The sequence below is a fragment of the Bos mutus genome, chromosome 9, assembly GCF_027580195.1.
Source record: "Bos mutus isolate GX-2022 chromosome 9, NWIPB_WYAK_1.1, whole genome shotgun sequence".
Classification (NCBI taxonomy): Eukaryota; Metazoa; Chordata; class Mammalia; order Artiodactyla; family Bovidae; genus Bos; species Bos mutus.
This window is the reverse complement of record NC_091625.1, coordinates 23,023,325-23,036,307: the sequence shown is the minus strand read 5'-3', so window position 1 is coordinate 23,036,307 and position 12,983 is coordinate 23,023,325. Positions and strand designations below refer to the sequence as shown.

Sequence of the window (12,983 nt, the reverse complement as noted above, 5' to 3'; positions counted from 1 at the left end):
AGTTATAGAGAAGCATCAAGAGGCCAGAAAAAAGAAGATGCCCTTCTGTCATAAATTAATGCATTAAAGTTCACAGTAACCCATGTGAATCCTTGTTACAGTACTAAGGCAAATAGAAGCCTTTTGGTCTAGCGAGTTGGCATTTGATCTTCATGCTCTAGCAAGCTTAAGCTGAAGGCCACAGAAGCATATAATGTAGGAAATTTTAGAGATGAAAGGGGAGTCTGCTCAACTACAGTAATTTTCAAATGGGTATTCTATGTAATTATACTCCAGGAGATGTTAACATGTTGGCCACGACAAAATTCGCTCTCTGGCCATGTACGTTTGAGAAATGCTTCGATAACCTTTTCCTGGAAGCTTCCACTCTGGAAGTTTATGTGTGTATTAGCACAGTAGGGCTAGAAGTCTTGTGGTTAAAAGCAAATGAAAAGTTAAGCCTGATCTAAACCAATGTTCTTCCATACTGAGCTTGCCTGGTAAGAATAAGGTAAAGAATCTGCCTGTGATGCAGAAGAACCAGGTTTGATCCGTGGATTGGGAAGATCCTCTGGAGGAGAGCATGGCAACCCACTCCAGTATTCTTGCCTGGAGAATCCCTAAGGACAGAGGAGCCTGGCAGGCTACAGTCCAAGGGGTTGCAAAGATTTGGACACGACTGAGCAGCTAAGCACAGGACATGCCTGCTCCCATATTATTTGCTACAGAACTCTGTTTGGAGGTAGTAAGAGCATTAATGGATTCAGAAGAGTGTTCAGGGAAAATAGTTTGGAAAACTCTGATTCTATGAAATTCTCTTAGATGACAAAACTGAGGCCTAGATAGATAACACCCGGTCAGCAGAACAAAGGTCTTGAATGAAATCTCTCCTTTCCAGACCAGAGTTCTTTCACGTAGTTTAACTACTAAATAGGACTTCTTTGACTGCATATACTCAAACATTTAATTCTGTCTGCCTGCAATGCGGGAGACCCGGGTTTGATCCCTCCGTTGGGAAGATCCGTGGAGAAGGAAATGGCACCCCACTCCAGTACCCTTGCCTGGAAAATTCCATGGACTGAGGAGCCTGATAGGCTACAAGTCCATGGGGTCACAAAGAGTCGGACACCACTGAGCGACTTCACTTTCACTTTATATTTACATTTTGTTTACGCTATTACATTTCCAGGTTTGTATATTAAGTTAGATATTTTTACTTCTTACAGTCTAGTCTCTGGCTCCTAATAATCAGGGTCACCCGGAGATCTGCTATTGTCTACTAAATTCTGGGGAATGATTTAGTTCTGAGCAGCTGAAAGTAATCATTTTAAAAGAAAGCACTGGTACTACAATTGGTTTTAATTTACTCTAGTTGTAACTTCTGTCAGCGCAAGGAAATAGCCGTTGTTTATCAGGTGAAGAGTCAGCACATAAAACTGACGTGTAATCCACAGTAAAACACAAGACATAATAATGTCTACATCAAGTCAGCCAATACCATCAAAACTAAGGGATCTTTGTCCTTCTACAGTTCAGGGCTTACTTGTCAGGCAAAAACTTAAGTTTCCTTTTTTGTATTTATTTTAAAAAATGTTTTGACTGCTTTAGTCTCCAGATTTTTCCCATCTTTCTTTCTCAAACCCTACAGAACTCTGTAAGTGTAGGAATAACCAAAACATAATGTATTTGACTTTAAAAGAGTAGTTGTGTGTTACTCCCCTTTCCTCCCCTGGGTAGGCGAGAATGAAGGAAAACTAACAAGTGACTATTGTTATGGTGCAACTTTAAAAGGCTTGAGAATCAAAGGTGATGCCTGTTAACAACTTCCTTATGACTAATGTGACTTCCTCTAATAAACTTCTACACTCCTTTCCAGCCCCCACCCCCCACCCTCTACATGGACTATTAACCAGGGCGGGCATTCTCGTCTCTTCAATCATGAACCCCTCCAAATGCAAGAGACAGTATGATGATGCCTCGATTCCAACAAAGAAGTGAGTCCGCGCGATCTGCTCACACAGGTGCGACCGCCGCCCCAACCCCGCGTACCGCGCGCCCCCTGCGCAGGAGGCTCGGCCCGGCCACCCGACGCCCCGGCTCCGCCTCTGGCCCCCGGGGCCCCGGGCCGCCCTCGCGCGGCCGCCGCCGCCCGGCCCCGGCCCGCCAGTCCCGCCTTCATGGAAACCACGGGGCGGGCGGCCGGCGGGTTTCGCGGCTTCCAGGCGGGGTTCAGGCGGCAACACCCCCGAGGCTACCGCGGGCGGACCAACCGGGCGTCCCAGCGGCTCAGGGACTAGCCGGGCCGGGGAGGCCGCTCCGAGCCGGAGGCCGCGGCCTCGCAGCCGCGCTGGGGGAGGCGGGGCGGGGACGCTGTTACCTGCCGGGGGCTCGGCCGCTCCTGCCGGCGCCGCTCTCCTGGCAACCGCGGCAGCGACACGGAGGTCGGGAGCCGGACGGCCTAGTGACAGCTCCCAGTGTGCACCGCGCCCGCGCCCACGCCGGCGTCGACGTCCGCGGCCCTCCATCCCCGCCCCCGGTCCGTTCCTCGCCTCCCGGCGCTCGTTGTCGCCGCAGCGCCCTCAAGCGGACTATCGCGGAAGCGGCCCATCGTCACCAATGAACCGAGTAGACCTGTAGCCGGTGTTTTCCATTCGCCGGTGTCAGCCTCATCAGGATGGATGAAGAGATGGAAGGGATGCTAGGAGTTGAAAATAACTTTTAAATATTCTTCAAGCAACGATTTAAGTGTTTATTTAAATTGTTTAACTGATTCCTCAATATTTAATGTGAGGAACTCCAAACCTAGAGAGATTAAAAGACTTGGGAAGTTAGAAAACAAATAGTTGCTATCACATTAGGAGCTATTCTGATTGCAGAACTCGAGAATCACGTAGTTACAAGGAGAATTGCACCCTGGTGCCTAAAATGTAGGGTCAAATATGGTTTCTTTTGCAAATGTGACTATATATCAAATATAACAATTCTTAAAAATAATCAAACATAAATTGTGAAGAGAATGCTGCATTAAGAATGTTACATAGGAAATTCCCAGCTGGTACAGTGCCTAGAATTCTGCACTTTTGCTGCCGTGATCCAAGTTCAAGCCCTGGTCTGGGAACTAAGATCCTGCAAGAGGCCCAGTGCACAAAAAAAAAAAAAGAAAAGAAAAGAAAAAGAATGTTACATATTTCAATATATGTTAGTACTTAAGCACTTAATAGCCTTGAACATTAAAGGTGGAAGATAGGAGGAGCCAAAACAGTGGAGAAAAATAATAAATTAATATAGCATATATATATAAGGAAGAGAAAAGAGTTTTGTTTAAGCCAAATTGATGACCATAACCTCGGAGAGACAGATTCAAGAAGCACTTGAATTTTTCCACTGGACTACAAAATGGGGGTGGGTTATAAAGGCAGAAGGTCCCCAAATCATAAGATATTTGTCAATAATTAGGATTGGAGCTGACAAAGAAGGGTGCTTGTCATGTAAGGGTTGACTGAGGTCTGAAATGGTTACATAGTACAAGAGGAGAGCTTGAGACTATAAAGTTGCAACTGGCAGCTGCTGGCAGCAAGGCTCATTGGTGTCCTTGGATGTGATACAGTTCAGAAAATTTCTCAGTAATACAAGCACATGTCTGAAACCATGACCATGGTGGCCCTTTGGAATATCTGAACCACAAATCCTTGATTTTTTAATGCATTTTTTACTTTAATGGTTGAAGTAGATGTATGATGCTTTTTTTTTTTTTTTTGGCTATACTAGTTAGCACTTGGGATCTTAGTTCCCTGACCAGGGATTGAACCCATGCTCACTGCAGTGGAAGCACAGTCTTAATATCCCTGGATCACCAGGGAGATCCCCAGTGCATATTTAATAGGCCACAAATAGGCTGTTTGGGTTAGCCTAAAGTTCCAGTTAAATCATGTATAAGCCAGCATGTTTCTTAATATGTGAAATTTTCTTCCATCAAAACCATCATCTTTTGTCACCATGGAGATGAAATAGCAATAAACTTCTTTTAACTGTGCTTTTACCTTCATCCATGATTTTGAATTATTCTGATGGATACAGGAATTTGTGAGGCAAAACAATAAACTTTAATAACTCCAAATATGGATTTTAGAAAAAAATGTCTTGAACTAGTATCTTTAGGAACATGACTTTATTATTTGCTTACAAAATATTCAAATTAACCTGTTCAGTGTGTAATAATTATGACTTCAAAATGATAAAATGGAAAATCAATAAACATATTAATACAATTTTCTACATACAAGTAATCATTGTTTCTGGTTTTTTTTGTTTTTTTTTTTAAGCCTCTTGTTTTAAAATAATCGTTATAATTCTACCTTGGCCTTACATTTTAATATTTTCCCATGATAAGTACTTACATTATACTGGATCCTTTACTGGGTCAAATGTTCCAAAATCATCTGCCAGTAGTGAGACAGGCCTGGGACCCGGGACCCTTTGCTGCAGTGCTGCAATGCTTGCTCCTGGACACACCTCTCCCCCAGCAACAAAATACAAACAAACTATATGGGACTAAAAGTAGCTCTGTGCATGTGCAGTTAGGGCAAATTCTGGACAAGAGATACAAAGAGACCAAAAAGTGGGAGACCACTCCCTCTTCCTGCAACAGGGGGCCCAATAAAGCCTTGCCTGGATTTCTTGTCTGGCTTCAGGTCAATTTCTATTCAGTAAGGATGCCAAGCGGAGAAGGCAATGGCACCCCACTCCAGTACTTTTGCCTGGAAAATCCTGTGGATGGAGGAGCCTGATGGGCTACAGTCCATGGGGTGGCTAGGAGTCGGACACGACTGAATGACTTCACTTTCACTTTTCACTTTCATGCATTGGAGAAGGAAATGGCAACCCACTCCAGTGTTCTTGCCCGGAGAATCCCAGGGACGGGGGAGCCTGGTGGGCTGCCGTCTCTGGGGTTGCACAGAGTCGGACACGACTGAAGCGACTTAGCAGCAGCAGCAGCAGCAGCAAGGATGCCAAGAACCCTAGCCAGTAACAGTAACAATGAGATTACAGATTTCCCTGAGTCCGTTTTTACTTTTGCAAAAGTGAAGAGTAGAAATGTACATATAGAGTCATTCTCATCTTCCTCTTTTCAAAAGTTATAGGAATGCTTATGGAGAGAGTGTGGAGAGAAGAGAACTCTTGCATTCTTGGAGGGAATACAAATTGATACAATCACCATGGAGAACAATTAAAGTTCCTTAAAAAACTAAAAACTACCAAATGACCTAACAATCCCACTACTAGGCATATATCCTGAGAAAACCATGTATCCTAATGTTCACTGCTGCTGCTGCTAAGTCACTTCAGTATATATATATATAATGTAAGGGCTTCCCTGGTAGCTCAGCTGGTAAAGAATCCGCTTGTAATGCAGGAGATCCTGCTTCGATTCCTGCGTCAGGAAGATTCCCTGGAGAAGGGCTAGGCTACCTAACTCCAGTATTCTTGGGTTTCCCTGGTGGCTCAGATGGTGAAGAATCTGCCTGCAATGTGGGAGACCTGGGTTCAATGTCTGGGTTGGGAAGATCTCTGGAGGGGGGCATGGCAACCCACTGCAGTATTCTTGCCTGGAGAATCCCCATGGACAGAGGAGCCTGGTGGATTACAGTCGATGGTGTCACATAAGAGTCGGACAAGACTGAGCAACTAAGCACAGCACAGCATATATTATGTAAATACTACTCTCTCTCTCTCTCTATATATATATGTATGTATGTATGTATGTGGAGAAGGAAATGGCAGCCCACTCCAGTGTTCTTGCCTGGAGAATCCCAGGGACGGGGGAGCCTGGTGGGCTGCCGTCTCTGGGGTCGCACAGAGTCGGACACGACTGAAGCAACTTAGCAGCAGCAGCAGCATGTATGTATGTATGTATGTATGTATGTATGTATGTATGTATGTATATGGGGCTTCCTGGGTGGCTTAGTGGTAAAGAATCCTCCTGCAATACAGAAAATGCAGGAGACGCCACAGGTTTGATCCCTGGTTCAGGAAGATCCCCTGGAGGAAGGCATGGCAACCCACTCCAGTATTCTTGCCTGGAGAATCCCAGGGACAGAGGAACCTGGCAGGCTACAGTCCATAGGGTCACACAGAGTCGGACAAGCCTGAAGCCACGGAGCATGAATGCACACATGCATGTATATTTAGTGGGATTGCAAAGAGTCGGACAGAACTGAGCGACTAACACACACACACACATATATGCTATCTTGTTTTTGAAGATATACACTACCATGTGTAAAACAGATAGCTAGTGGGAAGCAGCTGTATAGCACAGGGAACTTGGCTTAGTTCTCTGTTATGACCTAGAGGGGTAAGACTGGGGGAGACTCAAGAGGGAGGAGATACATATATATATATAGATAGATAGATAGATAGATACACTGACACACACATAGCTAATTCAGGTTGTTGTTCAGCAGAAACAAACACAACATTATAAAGCAATTATACTCTAATCAAAAAAAATAAAACATCAGAAACAAAATAACACAGGTTATGGGAATGCTTAATCCTGTGCTTCATGATACTGGACTTAACCACACTCTCTCTTGTGCAGACAACAGAGAACTTCTCAAAGTTTTGCAACCCTTTCCATTCTGGAGCCTTCTGGTCTAAATTGGGAAGCGGCAGCTAAGTCAGTCCTGGCCATTTGTTGCCTCAAGACAGAGGAGAACTATCAAACACAGACCAGGATTTATAAAAACAAAACAAAAAACCAAAGAGACTATAGTTCATTAAAACAAAACCAAATTCAAGGTAAAGTGCATCTGGGGTGAGGAATTGGGCTCTAGACCCTGCTGGGGATAAATGCTTGCCTACCCCTCTCGTCCAGTCTCATCTCTCCCCAAGCTACCCAAAGCAGTGTTCTGGGGTCCGACCTTGAAGGTCATTTACAGGGAGCCTGGTGCATCAGGTCGCGCCCTTAAGAAGCGGAGTGGAAGAACAGTTTGGCTTCCCCGTGCCCACCTTTTCTCTGAGCTCTGACCCAAAGGCCGGCTTTGAAAGCGCTCACTCTCACTGATGGAATCCTCGCGGCGGCGCGCTCTCCGCCCGGCAGGTGGCGCTGTGGGCTGGCGGGCACCCGAGCTCCAGGTCCTAGAGGCCCGCGCGGCCGCCACCGCGGCCGCGGTTCCTGCTCAAGCCGCACGTGCAGCCGCTTTCCGGCCCCGGTGGCCGGGTCTCCAGAGCTCTCGGCTGAGCGTCCGCATGGCGGCGGTTGCAGCGGAGGCGCGCGTGTTCCTGGAGGTGCGGAGACGGCTGCAGAGCGCGCTGCTGATTCTGGGGTAAGGCGGGCGGTGGAGTCTGGCCTCCCAGGCGCAGCCGTGCTCGCTTTAACGCCGCCCCGGCCGGCTCCGCCTCCCTCGGAAGGATAGGGTTTTGAATTTCTTTTTTCCAGTTGCTTAGAGCGAGCCTCTGGGTTCCTTAAAGTGGAGTACCCTCTCCACACATGCAAACCGCGCGCCCCGGTTGCCCACCCGGCCTCACCTTCTTCCCAGTTAGCATCACCCGGGGGCTTTCTAGAAATGCATGGTCTCAACCCCATAGCCGACCTGCTGAATCGGAACTTCACGATTCCCGGGATTCAGATGCACATTAAAGTTTGAGGATCCCTAATGTGCAACACTTTTGACAGTGCCCCATGCTTCCAACAAAACAGTGCAAAAAATACGTTGCCCCTTTGGGATCCTCGTTATCTGTTCTAATATGAGAATTTCCTATTTTGTAAATATACTCCTTTTGTTGTTGGTTTGGTTTCTGCACAAGCTGTTCTCTACGCAGAGGAACGCACGCACCCGTTCAATAAATGTGTCTTCCGTGAACAGCTAGCAAGGGTTTCAGGCTTCTTTTTGGAGCTGTTTCTTTCTTTCATATTCGTAGTTCCAAGAAGAAATCTGCAATAACTTGCTGTTCATTACACAGACATAAAACTTTCAGGAAAAGTGTTCTCCTGTTTGGTTTGGTGATGTATGGTACCTCGACTGTTCACTGTGACCACTGTTTCAAGTAGAGTGAGTTAGATGTTAAAATCCTGAGAAGTTGATTACACAGAACCACTCTGAAGGTAGACTTCACTCTGATGCTTAGCCTTCTCTTTCCCTGACACCAGCCAGGTACCCGGTGTAGTGGTTTTGGATTTGGCGTGAGCACTGGTTTCAATCCTAGCTTTACTTCACCAGAGTAGAATACTTTAATTTGATTTTTTTCAATTGTAAAATAGGGATTCTTTCTTTCTCTTTTTCTGCTGTGTCTTCCCTTTCTCAAATCATGAGTTCAAAGAAGTGCTTCATGTCCAATTCAAATTCACCTTGTAAAGTTATTCTGAGCCCAAAACCTTAGGCAAAAGGAAACAAGACAACATCCTTACTTCCCCTCATCAAAGGAACCCTTCATGCTTCCCCTGGATAACTCTTCCTTCTTTAAGCTAGTTAAGAAACCTAACGTTTCATTGTCCCTAGTGTTCTTTGGCTGTTGAGCTTTACCACCAGTCAATTGCTCCAACCCAAAAAGTAACTACTATTCTAATTTCATACAGCAAAGATCAGTTTGCCATTTCTTGAATCATGCATAAATGGATTCATATAGTATGTACTTGTTTGTTTCTGGTTTCTTCTACTGCGTTTCTGAGATTCATGTTTCATCTATTAATATGTTATCACATGGATCAATAGTCCGTTCATTTTTTTCCTACCAAGTAGTTTTCCACTGTATGAATATATGACAATTCATTATTCATTCTTCTATTGCTGGATATTTTGTGTGATTCTCAAGCCAACTTATTATGAATAAAACTTGTACATTGTTGTATTTATGCTGGGTCATAGGGTATGTGCTCAGCCGTGTCTGACTCTTTGCGGCCCCATTGACTGTAGCCCACCAGCCCCCTCTGCCCATGGAGCTTTCCAGGCAGAAATACTGGAGCGGGTTGCCACTTCCTACTCCAGGAGATCTTCCTGACCCAGGGATCAAATCCATATCTCTTGTGTCTCCTGCACTGGCAGGCAGATTCTTTATAACTAGTGCCATCTAGATGACTTTACTTAATGGGAAACTGCTGAAGGAAGTGTTCTCCAAAGCTGTTTATACCAGTTTATACTCTAGCCAGGAAAAAAAAAAAAAAGAATTCCAACAAATTCACTTTCTAGTCCGCATTTAGTGTTGTCAGTTTTGGGTTTTAGCTCATCTAGTGGATTAAAGTCGGAGAAGGCGATGGCACCCCACTCCAGTACTCTTGCCTGGAAAATCCCATGGATGGAGGAGCCTGGTGGGCTGCAGTCCATGGGGTCGCTAGGAGTCTGACATGACTGAGCAACTTCACTTTCACTTTTCACTTTCCTGCATTGGAGAAGGAAATGGCAACCCACTCCAGTGTTCTTGCCTGGAGAATCCCAGGGACGCGGGAGCCTGGTGGGCTGCCGTCTCTGGGGTTGCACAGAGTCGGACACAACTGAAGCGACTTAGCAGCAGCAGCAGCAGCAGCAGCAGTGGATTAAAGTAGTATCTCATTGTCATTTTAATTTGTATTAATTAAATACAAGATTTATTAATTAAATACAAGATTAATTATGTTGGGCACCTTTTAATTTGCTTTTTGGTCATTCATATATGTTCTTTTGTCAAGTGTCTTCTAATATCAGGTTGTCTTATTGTTGAATTTTAAAGAGTTCTATGTATAGTCTGGAAATAAGATCTTTTTTGTTTGTGCCTTTGAGTATGAGACTATTCTCTCCCTATCTGTAGCTTATCTTTTAATTTTCTTAATAGTGCCTTTTGATGAACAGAAAGTCTTAAGCATAGTGAAGTCCAGTGTACTGCACCTTTTTTTCTTTAACAATTGGTGTTTTTTGTGTCTTAAGAAATCTTTGCCTACCTCCAAGTCGTAAGACTTTTTCCTATGTCTATTTTCTAGGAATTGCATTGTTTTACCATTTACATTTAGGTCTGTGATCATGTCAAATTACTTTTTGCATTTGGCATCAGGTAGGTGTCAAAGTTTTTTTTTTTTTTTAAGAATATCTCCATTTGTTCCATCACCGTTAATTAAATAGCTATCATTTCTTTCATTGAAATAACTCAGTATATTTGTCAGAAATCAGCTAACTACACTGTTTTCATGTTATGTCTTTTTTACCCTTTTTCTCTCAACCTGTGTCTTTATATGTAAAATTTTAAAAGCTTGTACTACATGGAGTTTAAAAAAAAATCCATTCTGACAGTCTCTTTATTTTAATTGGAATTTTTAGTCTATTTACAGTTAGTGTAAATGATATTATTATTCTTTTCCTAATCCTAAAAGAAATACTTCTAGCATCTCATCATTAAGTGTGATAATTTTGACTTTGGAAAAAGTCTGTTTGGTACATTGCATAGTCCCTTTCTGCTGCTGCTGCTGCTGCTAAGTCACTTCAGTCGTGTCCGACTCTGTTCGACCCCATAGACGGCAGTCCACCAGGCTCCACTGTCCCTGGGATTCTCCAGGCAAGAACACTGGAATGGGTTGCCATTTCCTTCTCCAATGCATGAAAGTGAAAAGTGAAAGTGAAGTCGCTCAGTCATGTCCGACTCTTTGAGACCCCATGGACTGTAGCCCACCAGGCTCCTCCGTCCATGGGATATTCCTAGTTTACTAAAGGTTTTCATCATGAATAGACATTGTGTTTTCTGTAATGATTTCTGCACGTATTGTGATGGTCCTATTTTTTTTTCCCTTTATTCTTTATATCTGTGAATTGCATTAGGAAAATCTATTTATGTTAAACCATCTTATCATTCCTGGGATAAACCTTGGCCATTCATTAAATCCAAGATGTTTACAGAGTTCCTGTTCTAGGGCCCAAACTAAGATTCTAGGTGCTAGGTACAGCTAGATGAAAATACAGCAAAGATGAAAGTATTTGCTCTCAATGAGCTTATAGTCTAATGGTGGCAAGAGGTGGGCCGAAAACACACAAATATAAACACACAAGGCTTTAGGAAAAGTAAAACAGAAAAAGGGATAGGGAAAAAAAATTCCAACCCTTTATTCCAAATGAAAAACTAACATTGGAACAATAAACTGAAAGGGGTGATGTTTGGAAATGTACGATACCCAGTGAAAGACTGTCACCCTCCGAGAGAACAGAAATAGGAAGGGGTGCTTGGTTCAGAGAGATGTGGATGGGCCGGTGGAGCACATAGTAAAGGCTATTACAGTGATGTGCTCTCCAGGAAATGGAAATAACCACCAGGAAATGACCTACTCCAGGAAAACCAATAACCTTCCTCCAGGAAAACCAACCAAACAAAAATCCTTTCTGATCTGCAGCATTTATTGATTCCTGAGGTGTAAATACTTTCACCGTAGATGATGTCAAACTACCAAAGTGAGGTCAGTTGGTTTGCATAATACCTGGAATTTTAACAACTGCCTCTAGCATATCACTGGGTCTTAGAGACCATTGAAAGGACCCTAGCTTGGACTCAGTGAGATGCGAAGTCATTAGGTAGGTTCAAGCAGTTTCTGAAAAAACACAAGAGAATAGTGACAAAAGCCTCACAGGTAAAAAGTGTGGGCAATTAGGGTCTCAAAAACTTTGTTTTGAAACAATCGTGAACTTGAGGGTAAGTTGCTGTCACTCTTGAATATTTTTTTTTACTCTGAATTTTCCTACAAATGAGAACATTCTCCTACACAACCAGCATGCAACTCTCAAAACTGGGAAATGTGTTACTGCTGTCTTACAGTCTGACCTTATTCTGGTGTTTCCAGTTGTCTACTTAATATCTATAAAAGCGAAGGAATCCAGTTCAGAGTGATGCCCTGCATCCCCATGTTTTCTTCATCTCTTTCAGTCTAGAAGATGTCCTCGGTTTTCCTTGACTTTAATGATACAACTTTGAAGATTCCAGCCCAATTATTTTGTAGAATATCCCTCCATTTGGTTTTGTCTTATGTTTCCTCAAGATTAGATTCAGGTTGTACATCTTTGGCAGGAATATCACAAAATTGATGCTGTGTTCTCATTGCATCCTGTGGCACATGATTTTGATTTATTCAATTAAAGTTCATGTTAACTTTGAGAACTTAAATAAGGTGGTATCTGCCAGGCTTCTTCACCATAAATTACCCTTTTTCTTTTCATTATCAATAAGTATTAATTGGAGAGCTGCTTTGAGAGTTTGGGAATGCCCTATTCCTCCTCATACTTTCATTTTATTCAGATTTATTTATTTATTATTATTTTTAGTTAAGGTACAGTCACTCAGTTATTTACACCCATCTCAGTATGGTGGTTGTGTTTCATTCAGTGGGTTACTTTTTTTTTTCCTCAAATTACAACCAGATATGGCCAGGGAAGTCCCTTCAAGATGATGTCTGTTTCTTTGCTTGCGTTTTTTTTTTTTTTTTAGTCTTTGATTTCTTCTTTACTTAGTTTCGGAGAAGGCAATGGCACCCCACTCCAGTACTTTGCCTGGAAAATCCCACGGATGGAGGAGCCTAGTGGGCTGCAGTCCATGGGGTCACTAAGAGTCAGACACGACTGAGCAACTTCCCTTTCACTTTTCAGTTTCATGCACTGGAGAAGGAAATGGCAACCCACTCCAGTGTTCTTGCCTGGAGAATCCCAGGGACGGGGGAGCCTGGTGGGCTGCCGTCTCTGGGGTCGCACAGAGTCGGACACGACTGAAGTGACTTAGCTTAGTTTACTTAGTTTCACAGTAAGATATTCCAGACTCAGGCTCATCTCATTCTTTTCTTGTCCCAATCCTGGATGTAGTTATTTTTTCCAAGGAACTCTGTTTTGTTTCTTTTTTTTTTTCCATTTGTTTTTAAGTAGAAAATGACCTTTAGAAACCAAGATCTGGGTATAGAGTGTGCTCATTACTATTGGAGTGTCACTTCTCCCAGACCCTCTACTAGACAGAACTAGTCTGTGTATGGCATATGTATTATGCTTATGTATTCATGTATAATATGTGTT

At 43.4% G+C, this 12,983-nt stretch overlaps 2 protein-coding genes across 12 annotated transcripts in view; one reads left to right on the top strand and one right to left on the bottom strand.

Annotated features, from left to right (window-relative positions):
* Positions 1 to 7,009, bottom strand: part of DOP1A (DOP1 leucine zipper like protein A) — a 130,868-nt gene extending 123,859 nt beyond the window's left edge. Inside the window, exon 1 of one of the 5 annotated variants that reach the window (XM_070376250.1) lies at positions 6,991 to 7,009. The gene's annotated coding sequence lies outside the window, so the exon portion shown is untranslated. Of the gene's footprint in view, positions 1 to 2,356; positions 2,519 to 6,990 lie in introns of those variants that run through there. The other 4 variants (XM_070376249.1, XM_070376251.1, XM_070376252.1 and 1 more) reach the window with 4 other exon arrangements.
* Positions 7,010 to 7,025: 16 nt separating this feature from the next.
* The window catches only part of UBE3D (ubiquitin protein ligase E3D), a 166,695-nt gene continuing 160,737 nt past the window's right edge, over positions 7,026 to 12,983 (top strand). For 2 of the 7 annotated variants that reach the window (XM_070376256.1, XM_070376258.1), the window contains exon 1: positions 7,026 to 7,307. In XM_070376256.1, the coding sequence (XP_070232357.1) occupies positions 7,045 to 7,307 (263 nt within the window). In that variant the 5' untranslated portion in view covers positions 7,026 to 7,044. The remainder of the gene's footprint in view (positions 7,308 to 12,983) is intronic. The other 5 variants (XM_070376257.1, XM_070376259.1, XM_070376261.1 and 2 more) reach the window with 5 other exon arrangements.